We start from the raw sequence: 23361 nt of genomic DNA, 5'->3' as shown, positions 1-23361 counted from the left end.
GGATTCTGTGCTCTCTAATCTGAAATAGTATTGTTTAATCAATCTATCACCGTTTTTTTTTAACCTTTGGTCTTGGAGACACACTCATTTAATCAATACATTCTCCAAACAGAGATGGCCTATGAGGGTCTGAGGTTGCCAGAGTACGAGATGGGACGAACGCACCTTGGATATTACGAGATATGATCAGAGACGGAAGAGGACGCGAAACATCCCACTCCCTCATTTTTTCTGCTTCATATACAGTAGACTAGACCACAGTTTACATCGCATAGCCACCCCTGAAATAGACCGGAACCATTTTTTTCAAGGTTAAACGGCCAGAGTACATCTTCATTTATCCACCATATTTGGTATGATGACTCTTTTGATATTCTGAGGGGCGACGACCGTCGACCGCCATCTTAGTTCGGGGCAATATCATGCCGAAAAGTTGTTCTGCATATAACTGTACCAATAGGTACTGCAAAAATACAGAGATTACTTTTCACAGGTTAGTTATATTGTTTGATTAAAACGCAATGCAATTACCATATATATTTTTTTTGTGTGTTGATTTCACTCAATTCACTGTATACCATATCTAATTTCTACAGATTTCCTTTCAGCAAACCAACTGTATTTGGACAATGGTTGGATAACATATGCCGAGATGACTTTTATCCAAAGAAACACATGGTCATCTGCTCACTTCATTTTACTACGGATTGTTTCAGCGGTTTAGGCAACCGCAGAAACCTGCTGTGGAATGCTCTACCCACCCTCTTTACATTTCCACCACCAAATTCTAAGGTAGGCCTACTCATTTCACCAGCATCTTTTGGATTCTTACGTTTTACAAACATTTTAGGTATCTTATGAATGTGCATTTTCCTAACTTTTGTGTGTGTGCATGTAACAGAACTTGCCTTCTGTCATCAAAAATCATGTTGTTTTCTAACTGGCTTATAACATTTGATTTGATTATTGGCTATTAACTAGCGGTTTTATTTTATTATTAGAAAAGAAAGTCAGGAAAAAGGCTCAAAATGCTTCCAAAGTGTGTCAGTGTGTCCCTAGAAAAAATGGAAACACAGAATGACCTGGACCCAGAAGAGAGACGACTACCCAAATCTGCAGAGAGCAAAAAGAAAGTGAGCCTTTACCTAGCTGAGAATTCTCAACTACGCACAATACAATGGAGTTGAGTGGCAAAGAGATTCCAACTCCCACTGACAACTCTGTAAGGACAAGCACAGGTACACAGTAAGCGTTAAATAATTGATATTTATAAAAGTAACGAGTAGGGATGGGCATGGTAGGGATGGGAGGGTATTCATTTGAGAGAGAAAAATATAGCCTAGGCCTATTTTAACAATGAAAAGGCTTTGTCTAAAATGAAAGAAAATGATCTATGTGACATTGCTACATTGCCTACAAGGACAGATCATTACATGGCCTAAGCACGTTTCACATGTGAAACTTGTTATTGTCTGTGATGCTACAGTCAGAGGCTCCATGTGTAGCAAGTGAAGTGAGAGATTAAAAATATTTTTTAATTCGACAAATTACGGCTAGCCTACTTTGCTGACACTGACAAACATATCAATAAAAACAATGTTGTCCATATCATAGGCCTACAAGAAAGGGACACCAACCTGGTCTCAGAGCATTTCATATTATTCTGTACTTAAATCCAAGACACTCAATTTAGTATGATATGTTACGTTTCGTATGGTATGTATTCATTTGTGGATGTCCATCACCCATTTCGTGTGATATGTTGGGAATTACAATTCGTATTATATGTTACGAATTTGCAGATGCTCTCCACTGGTGCCAATAAAATATGCTATACTGTTTTTCGCTCAATTAAATTTAGAATTTTGATAACTAAAAGACAGATCATTGCCTTCTCTTTACAGGAATAGCCATTTGTTTTCCAAACTATGTAACTATGTTTTCCCGCAATTGTATTTTTAAATATTGCGACATGCCTGGTTGGGCTTCTACTTTTCACTGACAGTCGCAACTCAACAATAATCTGCCCATATTGCGCACGCTGCCTTTCCTTCTGACTGTAGGCAATGCGATTTAAAACAATCCACAATTATTATTTTCAGCTTCCAGGATTATCATGCTGAAACATGAGGTGATGGCGGCGGATGATGTGCATTCAAATTGCCAACGATAAAATGCAATTGTGTTTGTTGTCCGTAGTTTATGCCTTCCAATACCATAAATCCACCGCCACCATGGGGCACTCTGTTCACAACGTTGACATCAGCAAACCACTTGCCCACACAACGCCATACACGCTGTCTGCCATCTGCCCGGTACAGTTGAAACCGGGATTCATCCGTGAAGAGCACAATTATCCAGCGTGCCAGTGGCCATCGAAGGTGAGCATTTGCCCACTGAAATCGGATAAGACACCGAACTGCAGTCAGGTCAACACCCTAGTGAGGACGACGAGCACGCAGATGAGCTTCTGACAGTTTGTGCGGAAATTCTTCGGTTGTGCTTATGCAAATCCAGTTTCATCAGCTGTCCGGGTGGCTGGTCTCAGACGATCCCGCAGGTGAAGAAGCCAGATGTGGAGGTCCTGGGCTTCCGTGGTAACACGTGGTCTACAGTTGTGAGGCCGGTTGGACATGCAGTGCATTCGGAAAGTATTCAGACCCCTTGACTTTTCCTACATTTTATTACGTTACCGTCTTATTCTAAAATTGATTAAAAATAAAAAATAATCCCCCTCAATCTACACACAATACCCCATAATGACAAAGCAAAAACAGGTTGTATTAAAAAGAAAAATCTGAAAAATCACATTTACATAAGTATTCAGACCCTTTACTCAATACTTTGTTGAAGCACCTTTGGCAGTGATTACAGCCTTGAGTCTTCTTGGGTATGACGCTACAAGCTTGGCACACCTGTATTTGGGTAGTTTCTCCCATTCTTCTCTGCAGATCCTCTCGAGCTCTGTCAGATTGGATGGGGAGTGTCGCTGCACAGCTATTTTCAGGTCTCTCCAGAGATGTTCGATCGGGTTCAAGTTCGGCTGAGCCACTCAAAGACATTCAGAGACTTGTCCCAAAGCCACTCCTGCGTTGTCCTGTTGGAAGGTGAACCTTCGCCCCAGTCTGAGGTCCTGAGCGCTCTGGAGCAGGTTTTCATCAAGGATCTCTCTGTACTTTGCTACATTCATCTTTCCCTCGATCCTGACTAGTCTCCCAGTCCCTGGCGCTGAAAATCATCCCCACAGCATGACGCTGCCACCACCATGCTTCACTGTAGGGATGGTGCCAAGTTTCCTCCAGACGTGACCCTTGGCATTCAGGCCAAAGAGTTCGATCTCGGTTTCATCAGACCAGAGAATCTTGTTTCTCATGGTCTGAGACCTTTAGGTGTCTTTTGGCAAACTCCAAACAGGCTGTCAAGTGCCTTTTACTGAGGAGTGGCTTCCGTCTGGCCACTCTACATTTTAGTCATTTAGCACTCTCTTATCCAGAGCGACTTACATGAGCAATTAGGGTTAAGACCTTTCGATTACTGGCACAACGCTCTTAACCACTAAGATACCTGCCGCCCCAGCCAAGTAGCCAAGAGTGTGCAAAGCTGTCATGTAGGCAAAGGGTGGCTATTTGAATAATCTGAAATATAAAATATATTTTGATTGGTTTAACACTTTGTTGGTTACTGCATGATTCCATATGTGTTATTTCATAGTTTTGATGTCTTCACTATTATTATACAATGTAAAAAGTAAAAATAAAGAAAAACCCTTGAATGAGTATGTGTGTCCAAACTTTTGACTGGTAGTGTATGTAAATAAGGTATCTGTTTATTTTTAATACATTTGCAAAAATGTCTAAAAACCTGTTTTCGCTATGTCATTATGGGGTATTTTGTGTAGATTAATGAGGACTTTTTTTAGTTAATACATTTTAGAATAAGGCTGTAACGTAACAAAATGTGGAAAAGGTTAAGGGGTCTTAATACTTTCCGAATGCACTGTACTGCCAAATTCTCTAAAACGACGGAGGCGGCTTATGGTACAGAAATAAACATTCAATTATCTGGCAACACTCCCTCAATTTGAGACATCTGTGGTATTGTGTTGTGTGACAAAACTGCACATTTTAGAGTGGCCTTTTATTGTCCCCAGCACAAGGTGTGCCTGTGTAATGATCATGCTGTTTAATCAGCTTCTTGATATGCCACACCTGTCAGGTGGATGGATTATCTTGGCAAAGGAGAAATGCTCACTAACAGGGATGTAAACAAATATAATAATTTTATTTCAGCTCATGGGACCAACCCTTTACATGTTGCGTTTTATGTTTTTGTTCAGTGTTTTTGTTCAAAGCTAGCGAATTTGAGCAATATTAGCATTGACATGAAATCAGTCAAAACACATCAAAACAAGATGTATCAACTATGGAATCAACAAGAACAAGATTAAACGAGCTGAAACGAGCCACTTACGATTCTTGCTAGCAATCTGGCCATGCAGAATCACAACAACACACTGACTTCTGCCCCATGGAAGCGCACACATCGTTTTAGTTAAGTTGTTAGCTAACACATCAATAGACATGCATTTACTAATATCTACATTTGTTTTTGACACGTTTATTCTATTACAGACACCTTAATGCATACTTTTAAATTATATTGTTAGCTTAACATAAAAATAAAAACATAACAGTTTCCATCTAGTATATTTTTATAGTACTAATGTTACTGTCCCCACTACAACAACAAAAATACTTAAATACATGTAACATGTAATTGAAATACTGTAGAATTCCATTCATTCCTATGGAGGACTGCTCATACTGGGGAGTGCCAATATGGCCGACTGGTGGTTTCAAAGCCTCTAAATGGCCAAGTGTCAGCAATCCAGGGTTTATACACATCATTGGCCAAAACTCATTGCCACTCAACTCCATTGAGATGTGATATTATGTATATCTTGAAGTTGAGAATTCTCAGCTAGCCTTTACCCTGCGCAGTCAGTCATCTAATGCTCAACTTCTATGTGAGTCTTGTGCAACATTGTATTCTGTATGGTTTGAGACTGAGCCATAGGGTTGTTACTGACATTTATGCAATATCACATTGAATCTAAATACCTGAAATTATTTTATTTATCAGTCATAACTGATTTTCTTGTGTGCCCTATTTATTTAGCATGTTGCCATCTTCGATCACAGTTACTCGCTGTCCGACCCATGTGCAGCGAAGGCCCGACTATTCAAAGCCTTGGATGCCAACAAATGGCTCAACAGAAGGTTACAAATGAAGAGACAGCTGATCAACAAGATGAGGTTTAAATTGAAGGCAGCACGCGCCGAGTTGTCGAGTCTACGCAGCAGGCGGAATCTGGCCAGGGCTGCTGGTAAAGGATCTATATGGCCCAGTGTACAGAGCAGAGCTGTGAATGATATCAGCTGACACATTGATTGACATTGGTTTTATTGGAAAGCTATTTTGTATTGGAACACAAGGAGTTAAATGAATTTGCTGATCCTCTTCTGAAAACATAGTTTTTTTCAAATTTCATCTTGGTCAATGAGTGTAAAATTTTCATTTTGGAAAGCGTTGCAGCCCGATCCATCTTGCTGCCATGTGCAAAACCATTCTTTGGATAATATAGTACACTTTTCCAAGAGTTTACAGGGACCTTCCTGGACTGAGTTTTTATTCCTGAATTAAAATTAATCAAGGATTCTAAGACACAAATTAAGTTGAAAAATATTCCATTGACATTTGCACATGCAGGCATTTACAAACATGACCAGAATTATTTTTAAAATATACAGTACAAGTCAAAAGTTTGGACACACCTACTCATTCAAGGGTTTTTCTTAATTTTTACTATTTTCTACATTGTAGAATAGTAGAAGACATCAAAAACTATGAAATAACACATATGTAGTAACCAAAAAAAGTGTTAAACAAATCAAAATATATTTGATTTCTTCAAATAGCCACCCTTTGCCTTGATGACAGCTTTGCACACTCTTGGCATTCTCTCAACCAGATTCACCTGGAATGCTTTTCCAACAGTCTTGAAGGAGTTCCCACATATGCTGAGCACTTGTTGGCTGCTTTTCCTTCACTCTGCGGTCCGACTCATCCCAAACCATCTTAATTGGGTTGAGGTCGGGGGATTGTGGAGGCCAGGTCATCTGATGCAGCACTCCATCACTCTCCTTCTTGGTAAATTAGCCCTTACACAGCCTGGAGGTGTGTTGGGTCACTGTCCTGTTGAAAAACAAATTATAGTCCCACTAAGCCCAAACCAGATGGGATGGCGTATCGCTGCAGAATGCTGTGGTAGCCATGCTGGTTAAGTGTGCCTTGAATTCTAAATAAATCACAGACAGTGTCACCAGCAAAGCACACCCACACCATAACACCTCCTCATCCATGCTTTACGGTGGGAACTACACATGCAGAGATCATCCGTTCACCCACACCGCGTCTCACAAAGACACAGCGGTTGGAACCAAACATTTGTACTCCAGACCAAAGGACACATTTCCACTGGTCTAATGTCCATTGCTCGTGTTTCTTGGCCCAAGCAGGTATCTTCTTCTTATTGGTGTCCTTTAGTAGTGGTTTCTTCGCAGCAATTTGACCATGAAGGCCTGATTCACACAGTCCCCTCTGAACAGTTGATGTTGAGATGTGTCTGTGACTTGAACTCTGAAGCATTTATTTGGGCTGCAATTTCTGAGGCTGGTAACTCTAATGAACTTATCCTCTGCAGCAGAGGTAACTCTGGGTCTTCCATTCCTGTGGCAGTCCTCATGAGAGCCAGTTTCATCATAGCGCTTGATGGTTTTTACGACTGCACTTTAAGAAACGTTCAAAGTTCTTGACATTTTCCGTATTGCCTGACCTTCATGTCTTAAAGTAATGATGGACTGTCGTTTCTATTTGCTTATTTGAGCTGTTCTTGCCATAATATGGACTTGGTCTTTTACCAAATAGGGCTATCTTCTGTATACCCCCCCTACCTTGTCACAGCACAACTGATTGGCTCAAACGCATTAAGGAAAGAAATTCCACAAATTATCTTTTGAGAAGGCACACCTGTTAATTGAAATGCATTCCAGGTGACTACCTCATGAAGCTGGTTGAGAGAATGCCAAGAGTGTGCAAAGCTGTCATCAAGGCAAAGGGTGGCTATTTGAAGAATCTCAAATATGTTGATTTGTTTAACACTTTCTTGGTTACTACATGATTCCATATGTGTTATTTCATAGTTTTGATGTCTTCACTATTATTCTACAATGTAGAAAATAGTACAAATAAAGAAACTCTTGAATGAGTAGGTGTCCAAACTTTTGACTGGTAGTGTATATAAAATGCCATTTAATGAACACATTTGTTTTCTAATACATTCCCATCTGACAAGTTTCCCTAGAACTTGAACTAAAGTGTACATACAATAATGTATGCACTCACTAACTGTAAGTCGCTCTGGATAAGAGCGTCAGCTAAATGACTAAAATGTAAATGTATTAGATGTAAATGTCAAGAATAAACCACTCAAGTTACATAACTGAATATAGGCCTACATCTCATGCCAGTTTTTTCTGTACTTTAAGTACAGTATGTAATGTTATCTGAGTGTGATTTTATACTGCATGAGAAGGGAGATAGTCAGCCTTGTACTATTCACTGACCTGTCAGGCACAGGACACCCAGATGACATAGCCTTATTGGGCAATCATGTCAGTAGATCCATTGATCTCTGACAGTGCAAACCATACAGAAGGTGGGGTACACTTCCAATCAACTTTGGGTTAATCTTTTGACTAATGTGTATGTTGTACAAAAAATAATGTGACAAAATATTGTTTCCAGCTCAATTTCCAAAATGGGCTATTGCAGCTTGGAAAAGATAGATTTTAATAATATGGTGCATTCATACCTTCAAGAGGGTCACATAGGCACTGCAGTGTCTGTACAGTACTGAGTCATCCATTACGAGCCATACCTGAAAGGGGAGTCCTTTAAAGATTCATAGACTATAGGCTGAGGAAAACGAGATTACGACCATCCCATTTTGAGAGTGACTTTAGACTGAATTTCATTCAAAAGGGCAACCCCCTACTGAGTAAGTTTCTGCCATTTCTCCTCCTCTGCATAATTAGATGGACAACATAAAGAGAGGGGATATGCATGCCTTTCTTTTAGGACACAAGGGGTAAATCGGTGTCTACAATACAAGTCTGTCCATCCATTGTCAAACTATCAGTTTAACGTTGTGTCATGTCCAGAAGAGGTTCCTATGTTTCGGCATCAATCCTGTGAGCTACATGAGGGAAAGAGAAAAAAACAGCAATTGAATACTGTTGAACACAATTACAGTATGTGTTTTAAGAAATGTAACTCATGTAGTTGAGCAGACATATTGGTAAGGCTACCTACATTGTTTTGGTATCCTGAGTGCTTCCCCTTCGGGAGAGAGGACTTGATGCATCACTCCCCGGAACTGATACAGGACCTTCAGACTCTTCTCCTCCCCCACACAGGGGTCATAGAACCCAGGTAGTCCTGACTGGGAGGACAACACAATAACAACATCAGTCATCATCACAGACCAGTCAACCCTACTTATTACGCCTAAGGCAGTTTATAGTTTCATGGTGTGTTTCTGTAACCAAAAATTGCATTAACATTATCAGTACCATGTACTGTACCATGTATAATACTCCGAAAATTTGAATGGACCAAAATTACTCTAATACTGATATTTTGCATTCAGTAATTCCAAAGGAAAGGGAACTCAGGGCAACTAAGTTATGATAGTTAGTCTAGTAACTATGGCTGTATACCTTTGTGGCCTCTGTGAGGATGAGCTTGGAGTCCTTCACCAGGCACTGCAGCGGAACAGTCACATCGATGACCTTTGCCCTCTCATGCTTCCGACTGTTGTCCGTCACAAACTTGCCATACCAGGCGTTAAGGATGATGAGACCTGATCCAGGAAACAACATCCTGTCAGCATGTTGATTCAATCAACTAGTTTTATAGCTTATTTAATGTGTTCTTATACTGATCACTTCTGGTGCTGACAGAAGCCCATTTACCCATTCTAGATTCCTCAGTTTCAATGATCCTGCGCACAGATTCCTGCATTAGCAAAACCTTCAGAAGGAAAGAGAGATGTCAGATCAAGCTGCTAACATTCACAAAAAAGAGACCAATAGAGCATCTAGTCCTAGTGTTTTTATCATACTGTAAGAAATGTGTGTTTGCTTGATGCCGATATACATTATGTATTTCTATGAGGAGACATTGTTTATAAGGAGACATAGTGCACTCACAGCAGACTCTGCCTCCTGCCTCTTCCTAGCAATGTCCGAGGCTGAACTCTCCCGGTGCTTCTCCAGGTCCCTATACAGTGGAGAGGCATAATGGATTAATTAATAATACATTTATTGAACTTCTACAGCACTTTTCATAATAGGAATCTCAAAGCGCTTCATAAGCAAAAAACAAACAAGCAATATGAATGCTGCATCCTCTGCAGATGGAGAGGGTCAGCTCATTGCTTGACAGGAGGGAACTGGTCAGAGGATGGTAAATGGGAGTCTTGGTGAGGGCAAGTCCGGGAACCAGCCTGAGACATATAGCCACTGGACTTCTCCTCTTCTGCTCTGTGAAGCACCCACTGGGCGCTTGAAAGCTCACCACACAGTTTAGAATAGTATCCAGTCGTCCTCTCTACGAGTGTTAAACAAATCAAAATATATTTTAAATTTGAGATTCTTCAAATAGCCACCCTTTGCCTTGATGACAGCTTTGCACACTCTTGGCATTCTCTCAACCAGCTCCATGAGGTAGTCACCTGGAATGCTTTTCAATTAACAGGTGTGCCTTCTAAAAAGTTAATTTGTGGAATTTCTTTCCTTCTTAATGCATTTGAGCCAATCAATTGTGTTGTGACAAGAAGATAGCCCTATTTGGTAAAACACCAAGTCCATATTATGGCAAGAACAGCTCAAATATGCAAATAGAAACAACAGTCCATCATTACTTTAAGACATGAAGGTCAGTCAATACAGAAAATGTCAAGAACTTTGAAAGTTTCTTCAAGTGCAGTCGCAAAAATCATCAAGCATTATGATGAAACCACTACTAAAGGACACCAATAAGAAGAAGAGACCTGCTTGGGCCAAGACACGCGAGCAATGGACATTAGACCGGTGGAAATTTGTCCTTTGGTCTGGAGTCCAAATTTTTGGTTCCAACCGCCGTGTCTTTGTGAGACGCGGTGTGGGTGAACGGATGATCTCTGCATATGTAGTTCCCACCGTAAAGCATGGAGGAGGAGGTGTTATGGTGTGGGGGTGCTTTGCTGGTGACACTGTCTGTGATTTATTTAGAATTCAAGGCACACTTAACCAGCATGGCTTCCACAGCATTCTGCAGTGATACGCCATCCCATCTGGTTTGGGCTTAGTGGGACTATCATTTGTTTTTCAACAGGACAATGACCCAACACACCTCCAGGCTGTGTAAGGGCTATTTTATCAAGAAGGAGAGTGATGGTGTGCTGCATCAGATGACCTGGCCTCCACAATCCCCAATCTCCACCCAATTGAGATGGTTTGGGATGAGTCGGACCCGCAGAGTGAAGGAAAAGCAGCCAACAAGTGCTCAGCATATGTGGGAAAAGCATTCCAGGTGAATCTGGTTGAGAGAATGCCAAGAGTGTGCAAAGCTGTCATCAAGGCAAAGGGTGGCTATTTGAAGAATCTCAAATATAAAATATATTTTTATTTGTTTAACACTTTTTTGCTTACTACATGAATCCATATGCGTTATTTCATAGTTTTGATGTCTTCACTATTATTCTACAATGTAGAAAATAGTAAAAATAAAGAAAACCCTTGAATGAGTAGGTGTCTCCAAACTTTAGACTGGTACTGTATGCAATAAAAACAAATGGTTATCAAAAACAAAAACCTTGGTTCCACAAACAATAGAGAAAAAAAACACACTTTAAAATAACTAAATATGTAAAAATGTACAGGAGCTCTGTCTATGCTGCTACCAGGGCGCTATGGCAACTATTAACCTAATTAGGAGAGCTTCCCAAGATTGCATTGCACACACAATTTGTTTACTACTACTTACATTAGTAAAGCCAAGCTAGGAAGCTGTAAGGCCATCACACAATGAGCAATTGAAATGCTGTCAGTGACACAGACTTTAACATGAACTGTAGATAAGTGGGCAGTCTTACTGTTCCTTCTGGGCGCGCACGTAGGGCCTGATGACGAGTCTCTGAATAGCGAGGTAGAAGACGAGTGGTCCAACCGTGGCGTAGAACACTGCACTGGGCAGGAGCTGGTCAGTCAGATGGATGGGGAAGAAATATGTCTGGCTGGCTCGGTTCAGCCTGTACAAATAAGATGCATCATCAATAACCAAGTTTCCATCTAACCATTTTTATGTGAGGAAAGTACCTGTCGGATAAAAAACTGACGACAGGCCTGATGCCGGTATAATTTCCGGTAAATGTTCCAAATGTCGACAGAACAAAACACGAAAGACAGATGTGGATAGCTTTTTTGTTGGTGATATAAATCATGCGACAAATGGCAGTGAAAAAGTTTTTTTGGCACATTTGTTGATAGAATAACCATCATGTTGCAGTAAACTTGCAGTCACGCTATGATGTTGTGTGGTCCTCCCACTACGACCTGGCAAAAAATACACCGTTTATTGGGCTACCGATTAATGAAGTTATGATGAACTTCACAGGGTGGTGAAAGTGCACGGTGATGAGCTTGATGCTCCTTTCCGATAAATATGGAGGGTCTTCATTTGTATGCTAGTGACATGATGATCGCTGCTTGGCTGCCAATTGACAAATAAAAATCTCACTCTTATCCATAATCGCAGTGTATCTGCGAGCTGTTCCTAGAGTGCACGTGCCAAGACCAGAGCGGACATATTTGCAGTTTATCACAGACTTTTTGTTCCAAAATCATTGACAGAGTTGGGATGGGATGGAAACATACTGTAGCACTTGTGTTTTTTATTTGGTAAATGAAAGGTTATACAACAAAGAGCTTTTATGTGCACTAATTCATTACGCACATAATTTATTTAGCAAGAAGCCAGTTTGATGGAAACACGAAGCAGCAGGTCGATTAGAATTAGAATATTCACTTGAAAATCTTTTGACAAATTGATGAAAACTTCACTAATGGCTGATCAGTTCCAACAGAAATCAATAGAAAACATGTAATTTAGCAGACACGTATTCTGAACAAATGGGTCATTCCTGAATTGGGCATTTGCGTCCCTCGCGTTTGCAACCATGACCATGAAAAACACTTAAAAATGACAAATGGTTCATATTGAACTATTTATCAATGATTAAACATAATGCAAGTCCTTTATACTGCAAAACGTTACATTTATACATTGTTTTAAAGGTAGAAGCAGCGATATGACGTAGATGCACAAAGTAAATAGCAGTGTGGGTCAATTTCTGCAACAACTAACAGCGTTGGAGTGCGAGGCTAAATTTCTTCGCTGTTTTGGTCCATTGGCTACCACGTTGTAAGAGCATAAAGCGAACCTGTGTACATGCACAGATACTGTGTGTGACTGTGTGAGAGCGAAGTGTTGTATCTCTCTCATTCGCCATATCAGCGGTGCTGCTCGTGCGACCTCATATCGCTGACTACCTTTAAGTACTTAGGGCAAGCTAATTGGTCCGTCTCTCCCAGTAGTGATGAGTGATGCTGAGACTCAGATTTTTCACTTTAAAATGTATGTCAAACAAAAAACAATTATTGCAAAGTTAAGCAAACCATGGACTACTTTTAACAATTTCCACTGAACATTTTACAAAAACACGTTTACTTCAAAAACAGAGCAGATGCAAGGTTTGGTAACAGAATGACGGTTTGTGCCTCACTCCGTTACCGTGGAATTGCCCAGTAGTGACATGTTTTGGGGATTTAGAGATATCTACACTGCTCAAAAAAATTAAGGGAACACTTAAACAACACAATGTAACTCCAAGTCAATCACACTTCTGTGAAATCAAAATGTCCACTTAGGAAGCAACACTGATTGACAATACATTTCACATGCTGTTGTGCAAATGGAATAGACAACAGGTGGAAATTATAGGCAATTACAAGACACCCCCAATAAAGGAGTGGTTCTGCAGGTGGTGACCACAGACCACTTCTCAGTTCCTATGCTTCCTGGCTGATGTTTTGGTCACTTTTGAATGCTGGCGGTGCTTTCACTCTAGTGGTAGCATGAGACGGAGTCTACAACCCACACAAGTGGCTCAGGTAGTGCAGCTCATCCAGGATGGCACATCAATGCGAGCTGTGGCAAGAAGGTTTGCTGTGTCTGTCAGCGTAGTGTCCAGAGCATGGAGGCGCTACCAGGAGACAGGCCAGTACATCAGGAGATGTGGAGGAGGCCGTAGGAGGGCAACAACCCAGCAGCAGGACCGCTACCTCCGCCTTTGTGCAAGGAGGAGCAGGAGGAGCACTGCCAGAGCCCTGCAAAATGACCTCCAGCAGGCCACAAATGTGCATGTGTCTGCTCAAACGGTCAGAAACAGACTCCATGAGGGTGGTATGAGGGCCCGACGTCCACAGGTGGGGGTTGTGCTTACAGCCCAACACCGTGCAGGACGTTTGGCATTTGCCAGAGAACACCAAGATTGGCAAATTCGCCACTGGCGCCCTGTGCTCTTCACAGATGAAAGCAGGTTCACACTGAGCACGTGACAGACGTGACAGAGTCTGGAGACGCCATGGAGAACGTTCTGCTGCCTGCAACATCCTCCAGCATGACCGGTTTGGCGGTGGGTCAGTCATGGTGTGGGGTGGCATTTCTTTGGGGGGCCGCACAGCCCTCCATGTGCTCGCCAGAGGTAGCCTGACTGCCATTAGGTACCGAGATGAGATCCTCAGACACCTTGTGAGACCATATGCTGGTGCGGTTGGCCCTGGGTTCCTCCTAATGCAAGACAATGCTAGACCTCATGTGGCTGGAGTGTGTCAGCAGTTCCTGCAAGAGAAAGGCATTGATGCTATGGACTGGTCCGCCCGTTCCCCAGACCTGAATCCAATTGAGCACATCTGGGACATCATGTCTCGCTCCATCCACCAACGCCACGTTGCACCACAGACTGTCCAGGAGTTGGCGGATGCTTTAGTCCAGGTCTGGGAGAAGATCCCTCAGGAGACCATCCGCCACCTCATCAGGAGCATGCCCAGGCGTTGTAGGGAGGTCATACAGGCACGTGGAGGCCACACACACTACTGAGCCTAATTTTGACTTGTTTTAAGGACATTACATCAAAGTTGGATCAGCCTGTAGTGTGGTTTTCCACTTTAATTTTGAGTGTGATTCCAAATCCAGACCTCCATGGGTTGATAAATTTGATTTCCATTGATCATTTTTGTGTGATTTTGTTGTCAGCACATTCAACTATGTAAAGAAAAAAGTATTTAATAAGATTATTTAATTCATTCAGATCTAGGATGTGTTATTTTAGTGTTCCCTTTATTTTTTTGAGCAGTGTATTATTTTGAATGCTAGAAAGTAAACAAAAGTATTTAATATATTGTATAGACAAATAACTAAAATATATATTTTTTACTATAATATGTGTCCAAGTTTTGTCATTGGTGTTATCGCCTTAAAAATGCCTCATTACAAAGATATACAAGGACCTTGAGCATTCCCTCCAGTGGCAAACTTATCGGGGAGGGGTATATTTTAAAGAAAATTATTAGCTAATCACACCCTTTTAGTATGTCAAATTTAGGATTCCATTGATAATTTGGTGTGTTTAAATACAACATGTCATTGGTTTTACTCAATTTATATTAAGGGAAATTAAATTGTGAGCAAAAATTATAAATCATATCACTTCAGTAAATATTTGTAAAGTGTTAATGACCGTAGCTTTGAGAATCTGTGGCCTCCATTAAAGAAAATCCTCAATGACCTAAAATGTGTCATTGGTGTTACTACTCCTACTGATGGCACAATGTTATGATAATGGTAAAAAATATTTTAAGTCATTAATTAAGCTACCATATTAGTTGATTTAGAAGATGTACAAAATACATGTACATTTTTAAAATGCCACCACAATTCAAGAATAACCCAAATGCCTTATGCCAACAACTACTGTACTGATGTAGTTTGGTTAAGAAGAACTGAGCCATACTTACTTTATCTTTAGGGAGACGCCCTGAGGTACTCCTACACTGACGGTCGCCCCCAAGACACTGTGCCGACTGATCTTTCTTTCTGCACCATACTCCACCACTGTCCCAAAAAAGCCAGCTCTACAAGACAATGACAGAGACAGTCAGCAAGTCTTCCTATATTGTCTGTGAACTTACCTGATGATTTATAATAAAGGTTTCAGTTCTAAGATTCAATGGCCTCCATTTATTAAAACAAATAAATGTTCAAATCTTTATTCATTTTTTTTCTCCCCAATTTCGTGATATCCAATTGCGATCCAAGTACAATCTTGTCTCATCGCTGCAACTCCCCAACGGGCTCGGGAGAGGCGAAGGTCGAGTCATGCGTCCTCCAAAACATGACCCACCAAACCGCGCTTCTTAACACCCGCCCGCTTAACCCAGAAGCCAGCTGCACCAATGTGTTGGAGGAAACACTGTTCAACTGAAGACTGAAGCCAGCCTGCAGGCACCCGGCCCGCCACAAGGAGTCGCTAGAACGCAATGAGCCAAGTAAATCAAATCAAATCAAATCAAATTTTATTGGTCACATGCGCCGAATACAACAAGTGCAGACATTACAGAGAAATGCTTACTTACAGCCCCCCCGGCCAAACCCTCCCCAAACCCGGACGACGCTGGGCCAATTGTGTGCTGCCCTATGGGACTCCTGGTCACGGCCGGTTGTGACACAGCCTGGGATCAAACCCGGGTCTGTAGTGACGCCTCAAGCACTGCGATGCAGTGCCTTAGATCGCTGTGCCACTCGGGAGGCCCAAATGTTCAAATCTTATCATAAAGTGGACATACTTGATTGAGCCCTTGACTTTGGTCTGGTCATCGTCCTGGAACTTGTACTGGTAGCTCATCATCATGAAGGAGTGAGGGATCCCAAGCTGTGAGGGCCAACAAATACAGTTAGGAAAGGAAATAGAGAATACATCTGCAATAGACAGCAGTCCCTTCTTATACTACAATATATAATTATCTTATGCTGTGCTGACCTGCATGGCGAAGGTGAAGTGACTGGTCTTGGTGTCCCTGACGATGCTGGTGTTCATGGAGGACTGGGTGCCCCAGCGCCACTGCAGGTACCCCATGGTGTTCTTGTCCAGGTGCCGAGCCAGCATCGTGGTGCAACTAGGCCGCACGCCCCGGGACGAGAAATGGAGTCCACACTGAGCAGTCACAAAGCTGGAGAAAAACAACAGTCATTCTACGTCTTTTCTGATTCAACTATCGCCCAAACACAATGGGATGCTGCTTTACAGATTTCTAATGTTCTGGAATTTTGACTTACCAGCGAGCTGTGAGGTTGCGGAATATCTTCATACCTAAGAGAGGCCCGTGTGTGTCTCCTGCCCCAAACTCCACCTGGTGGGTAAACAAATAACCTCTCACATTGGGCTACTCAGTGTAAAATAGAACTCTCACATTGGACTACTCAGTGTAAAATAGAAATCTCACATTGGGCTACTCAGTGTAAAATAGAACTTTCACATTGGGCTACTCTGTAAAATAGAAATCTCACATTGGGCTACTCTGTAAAATAGAACACAAATGTGATAATTGTTTGTTTGCATGTATTGTAGGTGTGTGCTAGTATTCAGTGTGTGCATACGTTTTCTATGTGAGTGTGTGTATGTGTATATGTAGGTAGAAACTGTAAATGATTGAGTGGTTCCTGACCTCCCCCCAGCCCTTAGCAGAGGTGACTCTCCGCAGTGCCAGGTTAATGTTTCCTCCTCCGTTTCCGTTGTGGGTTGAGAGGGAGCCAGAGAGAACAGCTGTGTCTGAGGTGGTGAGGGGAGCCTGCAATACATAACAAATAACAATACACCTGGTTTTCCAATGTGGTGGTCTGTAAGCCATACTTTTACCCATACACATATTTTAAGAACTGTGCCTTTTTCAAACCCATTTCTAGCTTTTCTATTACCTCTATGGATTGCGATATGTGCATCTTGTTGATCTCAACATGTGGGAAGCCCCCTCCAGGCACATCCTCGTAATCCTCCTCATAGCGATCAAAGAGGTCAGTGGCATCAACACCCACACTGATCATCCCCTGAATGAGACACAGTCACATCAATAAATGATCATGCAACAGCAGGGTTTCAGTCCTACAGTCACTAATACATCACAGACACACACACACTAATAAACATTAGACCTTGGGATTGGTCCTCTGCTGTAGCCGTCTCTCCTCCCTCTCTCTCTGCAGACGCTCAAACTCCTCTCGGATCTCTACTGGTGTTCTTTTTCTCTCCACCACCTGGAATCAGTAGAACATTTGAGCCATTTCTGCCTGATGATCAGCGACACTCATTAGCTTGACAATGAAAACGTCCTCTCACTGTCAACTGCATTTATTTTCAGCAAACCTAACATGTGTAAATATTTGTATGAACATAACAAGATTCAACAACTGAGACATAAACTGAACAAGTTCCACAGACATGTGACTAACAGAAATTAAATAATGTGTCCCTGAACAAAGGGGGGGTCAAAATCAAAAGTAACAGTCAGTATCTGGTGTGGCCACCAGCGGCATTAAGTACTGCAGTGCATCTCCTCCTCATGGACTGCACCAGATTTGCCAGTTCTTGCTGTAAGATAAATAATAATAATAATATGCCCTTTAGCAGACGCTTTTATCCAAAGCGACTTACAGTCATGCGTGCATACATTTTTTTGTGTATGGGTGGTCCCGGGGATCGAACCCACTACCTTGGCGTTACAAGCGCCGTGCTCTACCAGCTGAGCTACAGAGGACCACGATGTTACCCCACTCTTCCACCAAGGCACCTGCAAGTTCCCAGACATTTCTGGTGGGAATGGCCCTAGCCCTCACCCTCCGATCCAACAGGTCCCAGACGTGCTCAATGGGATTGAGATCTGGGCTCTTCGCTGGCCATGGCAGAACAGGAAATCACACACAGAACGAGCAGTATGGCTGGTGGCATTGTCATGCTGGAGGGTCATGTCAGGCTGAGCCTGCAGGAAGGGTACCACATGAGGGAGGAGGATGTCTTCCCTGTAACGCACAACGTTGAGATTGCCTGCAATGACAACAAGCTCAGTCCGATGACACACCGCCCCAGACCATGACGGACCCTCCACCTCCAAATCGATCCCGCTCCAGAGTACAGGCCTCTGTGTAACGCTCATTCCTTCGACGATAAACGCAAATCCGACCATCACCCCTGGTGAGACAAAACCGCGACTCGTCAGTGAAGAGCACTTTTTGCCAGTCCTGTCTGGTCCAGCGAGGTGGGTTTGTGCCCATAGGCAACATTGTTGCCGGTGATGTCTGGTGAGGACTTGCCTTACAACATGCCTACAAGTCAGTCCAGCCTCTCTCAGCCTATTGCGGACAGTCTGAGCACTGATGGAGGGATTGTGCGTTCCTGGTGTAACTCGGGCAGTTGTTGTTGCCATCCTGTACCTGTCCCGCAGGTGTGAAGTTCGGATGTACCGATCCTGTGCAGGTGTTGTTACACGTGGTCTGCCACTGCAAGGACGATCAGCTGTCCGTCCTGTCTCCCTGTAGCGCTGTCTTAGGCGTCTCACATTACGGACATTGCAATTTATTGCCCTGGCCACATCTGTAGTCCTCATGCCTCCTTGCAGCATGCCTAAGGCACGTTCACGCAGATGAGCAGGAACCCTGGGCATCTTTATTTTTGTATTTTTCAGAGTCAGTAGAAAGGCTGTGACCTTAATTGTCTACCGTCTGTAAGCTGTTAGTGTCTTAAGGACCGTTCCACAGGTGCATGTTCATTAATTGTTTATGGTTCATTGAACAAGCATGGGAAACAGTGTTTAAACCCTTTACAATGAAGATCTGTGAAGTTATTTGGATTTTTACGAATTACCTTTGAAAGACAGGGTCCTGAAAAAGGGACGTTTATTTTTTTGCTGAGTTTAGTACTTCTTCCATCCACAGTAACTATGTATGTTATAAATGCAAGCCCAAAAGAAAATGCTGTACTTACCTCCCATCCTTCAACATCCAATCCTCTCTTGCCATAGATGTCATAGATAGCTCGTGACTGTGGGTCACTAAGGACTACAAGGAGATACATGCAACTGATCAGTTTCAATGAAAGGTTCAGATACATACAATCCTAAGCAGAGACAACAACGAGCAAGTTGAGCTAAATGTTCAGCTGAAACAGAGCAAAGCCATGATCGTAAATGGCATGAAGTCACAGTCTAGGATTCTTCTTACCCTCATAAGCTTGATGCACTAGGTTAAAGAGCTGTTCCGCCTGCCTTTTCAATTCAGGGTCTCTGTGCTTGTCTGGGTGGTAGAGCATGCACAGTCGCCTGTATGATCCCTTCAGTTCCTCCTGTGTTGCCTAATAGATTAACAGAAGAAAACATGAGAACTTTAACATCCTTGTGAAAAAGTACTAGCTAGTTAATATGATTCCAAGTAGACAAATACATCTTTACAACAAAGGTTTCGCTAACTAGCTAGCCATTTTACAACCGATTTTACAACCATTACCCCAGGGGAGAACGACTGCCCCCTTTCATTGAAGCCACGGGAATTCAAAGCTGACTGCGATACTGCAGGCATTGTTTGCAGAAAACAGTATCCCCCATTATAGTGAATGAAAAAATGCCAATGTTCGTTGTCAATCTTTACGTAAATAAAATAAAAATTTGAAGACAATCATGGTACTAATAATTGAGTCTAATACACCAGATGTCTTTGAACCGATAATTTTTAAATCGCAAACAAAAGTTAAGAATAATTTAATTGCTAATGGCAGCCTGCAGTACCTTGGTCAGCCTTCAACTTGAGTTACTCAATGAAAGGGGGCAGCACCAAGCTAGCCTGCAATGTCAAATCAAATCAAATTGTATTTGCCACATGCGCCGAATACAACAGGTGTAGACATTACAGTGAAATGCTTACTTACAAGCCCTTAACCAACAATGCAATTTTTAAGAAAATTAAAATAGATAAGTAAAAAATTAAAATAATAAACAATAATAAAAATAATGAAAGAGCAGCAGTAAAATAAAATAACAGTAGGGAGGCTATATACAGGGGGTACTGTTACAGAGTCAATGTGCGGGGGCACCGGTTAGTCTAGGTAATTGAGGTAATATGTACATGTGGGTAGAGTTAAAGTGACTATGCATAAATAATAAACAGAGTAGCAGCAGCGTAAATGAGGGGGTTGGGGTGGGGGGGCAATGCAAATAGTCTGGGTAGCCATGATTAGCTGTTCAGGAGTCTTATGGCTTGGGGGTAGAAGCTGTTAAGAAGCCTTTTGGACCTAGACTTGGCGCTCCGGTACCGCTTGCCATGCGGTAGCAGAGAGAACAGTCTATGACTAGGGTGGCTGGAGCCTTTGATAATTTTTAGGGCCTTCCTCTGACACCGCCTGGTATGGAGGTCCTGGATAGAGTAGCTCAAACTACGCATGCTATGTCTCCATGAGACACCATCTTAACTGACTTAATTTGCCTTCAATGCGCTATTGAGTCTTCACATAGGAATGAATGGTGTGATGTGATCGATGGCTTTGTCCATTCATAAATACAGTTATTAGTTTACACTTGATGCTCTCGAACACAACCAATATCTGCATAGAAGACAAAGAATTGATGAGAGAAAAAAAGTGACCATACCATCCATCTATTCTACCATGGCATGGACAAAAGTCAGGGATGCTGTCCTTGTCAATATTGCCAGCTAACGTCCATTAGGTTAGCCACATTTTATCCAACAGTCTGAAATCAATGGGCTTGTTCCGAGTGTTAAGCCTAAAGCAACCGACTGTAGACGAAAGTCGAGGAGTGAAGTCGGGGAGGTGCATCGGTGACAGCCGAAAGTCGGACACTGATGTGGTTTTCCAACAGCAAGGCTCAGTGCAACATGGCAGTGTTGGCATTGTTTATAAAAGTTTCTTTATAATGCTGAAATAAACAGCCCCCATATGACACACAACCAGAAATGTGTATAACACTTTTTTTCTCTCTTTTCTTAAAACTGCATTGTTGGTTAAGGGCTTGTAAGTGAGCACTTCACTGTAAGGTCTACACCTGTTGTATTCGGTGCATGTGGCAAATAAAATTTGATTTGACATTGTACACTAAATTGGTGAGAGAGAGCCTCTAATATCACATTCATTTGTACATATCCACTGTATACATGAATCGCAGCAAAGTTGTTTCCTGTTTGTCACGTCTTTGCTTGAGTCAAACAAAAACACTCTTGTAGCTCAGCTGGTAGAGCACGGCGCTTGTAACGCCAAGGTAGTGGGTTCGATCCCAGGGACCACCCATACACTAAAATGTATGCACGCATGACTGTAAGTCGCTTTGGATAAAAGCGTCTGCTAAATGGCATATTATATATTATATTATATTATTGGTTGACAAAAGAGCCTCCCACAAAGGTGATGGCTGCAGGATGAAGTTGGGGAACTGCAGAAACTTTCAGTCAACTGCAGTAAAAACGTAATGACCTTTGATCACATGGTTATTGTAAAGTTCATGTAGTCGACATGTAGCCGCAAGCCAGACAATTTTTATCCACATAATGCAACACACTTTGAAAGGCGTGACCAACGATGGTCACCGACTTGACAAAAGTTATCCACTCGAACGCGCCCAATCATAAACGGGGGTCAACTGACTTAGCTAGCTATCTGGCTAGCTAGCTAGTAAAACGGTACGCCGCCTACATGAATTTGTTCCAGAAAACGTGCATCAAACCGACTATGAAATCACTTCTCAAAATATCCACACAAACACATCCGAACAGCATCCAAACATGCCGTACCTCTCTTCTGACATTAAGTAAAGAATAGTAATCATCGTTGTCAATTTCATCGTCTTCCAAGGCCGGCGCCATGTTTACAACCTTTCATTCCCACTCCCGGTCTGTATCTGTGCAACACCACCACTGTTGTCACTGTTGCCCCCTTGTGGACTGGATGTCTTTATCAAGCGTGCCTACAAACATTTTGACAGCGTCAAAAACCAGTTCACCGCGCACCAGAAATATTTTTGAAAAAAGTTTCATCGCGCAAGTTAGGCTATATAAATCTATTTGATCAATAATTTGTCTCAAATTGACTTTTTTTTTAAATGTTCCAGAGTTCACTAACAAAAGAGTGCCTAAGAAGATGTTCAGTTAAAAATTGCAACAAAAACCCCATTTAGTGCTATTTCTGTAACCTAATCGGCAACTGCTTAAATAGTTTGGTAAACAATGTATAATGCATGACAACTCTGTCAGCTTGCTTTACAGGTTATATTTATGAAAACTCACACTTCGACGCAGCCTGCCCTTGTTACAATGTTACAAAGTTGTTAAATGACACATTACATAATTCCGTGTGATAGTAAACTTTATCACACGGAACTTTAAAATAGATTCTATATTCAGTGTATTGTACACATAATGATTATTCTTACCCTCTTCAAATAATATCTAATGCTTTTAGTGTCTTGTAGCTCAGTTGGTAGAGCATGGCGCTTGCAACGCCAGGGTTGTGCGTTCGTTTCCCACGGGGGGCCAGTATGAAAATGTATGCACTCACTAACTGTAAGTCGCTCTGGATAAGAGCGTCTGCTAAATTACTGAAATGTCAAATGTATTTCTGAATAGGGACTTCAGGCTTTGATTTTCGCTCAGTGGTATTTTTTCTCGGTTTGCTATGCTGCTGTGCGAGCGCGTCGATAGCTGCGATGTGACATCACCCGCCTCCTCGTCTGGCCCATCAGAGCCACATTTATTTGTATTTTATTTAACCTTTATTTTATCAGGGAGTCATACTGAGAACAGGGTCTCTTTTACAGATGAGCCCTGAATTACATAAATTACAGAAAATACACACATCAATATAAATCCAAAATGCAAGCAGAAAGAAAACACAGGGTTGTAATTCAAATGGTTAGGGCTGCAGAAAGGGATAGTAAATATCTACTATCAATTAGCCTATATAAAACACTTTTACATGTATTTATACGTTTTTTCTGTGTTACATAAGCTAAATGGTTGACTTTATGAAATGATTGTATTTAGCCTAATCTAAGCAATATACATTTGAATCTGATATAGACTATGACTTCA

The 23361-nt window shown here is 41.9% G+C and overlaps 2 protein-coding genes across 4 annotated transcripts; one reads left to right on the top strand and one right to left on the bottom strand.

Annotated features, from left to right (window-relative positions):
• Positions 1-35: 35 nt before the first annotated feature.
• thap3 (THAP domain containing, apoptosis associated protein 3) lies at positions 36-5659 on the top strand. Of its 3 annotated transcripts, none has more exons than XM_041856371.2 (4): positions 36-493; positions 609-792; positions 1002-1133; positions 5179-5659. In XM_041856371.2, the coding sequence occupies exons 1-4, from the start codon at positions 423-425 to the stop codon at positions 5440-5442; spliced, it is 651 nt and encodes a 216-aa protein (XP_041712305.2). In that variant the 5' UTR covers positions 36-422; the 3' UTR covers positions 5443-5659. The 3 variants fall into 3 exon arrangements, with proteins under 3 accessions (XP_041712305.2, XP_041712306.2, XP_041712304.2); XM_041856372.2 differs by having other exon boundaries at positions 597-792; positions 1041-1133; XM_041856370.2 differs by having other exon boundaries at positions 597-792.
• Positions 5660-7854: 2195 nt separating this feature from the next.
• On the bottom strand, positions 7855-22175 carry dnajc11a (DnaJ (Hsp40) homolog, subfamily C, member 11a). Its single transcript, XM_041856374.1, has 16 exons — positions 22066-22175; positions 19492-19621; positions 19256-19329; positions 17431-17532; positions 17197-17325; positions 16947-17069; positions 16558-16631; positions 16262-16451; positions 16068-16153; positions 15240-15356; positions 11258-11413; positions 9333-9402; positions 9096-9153; positions 8841-8983; positions 8434-8563; positions 7855-8317 (listed from the first exon to the last, which is right to left on the bottom strand). The coding sequence occupies exons 1-16, from the start codon at positions 22135-22137 to the stop codon at positions 8292-8294; spliced, it is 1680 nt and encodes a 559-aa protein (XP_041712308.1). The 5' UTR covers positions 22138-22175; the 3' UTR covers positions 7855-8291.
• Positions 22176-23361: the final 1186 nt, after the last annotated feature.

Source organism: Coregonus clupeaformis, chromosome 30 (genome assembly GCF_020615455.1).
Source record: "Coregonus clupeaformis isolate EN_2021a chromosome 30, ASM2061545v1, whole genome shotgun sequence".
NCBI classification, from domain to species: domain Eukaryota; kingdom Metazoa; phylum Chordata; class Actinopteri; order Salmoniformes; family Salmonidae; genus Coregonus; species Coregonus clupeaformis.
This window is presented reverse-complemented; position numbering and strand designations above follow the sequence as displayed.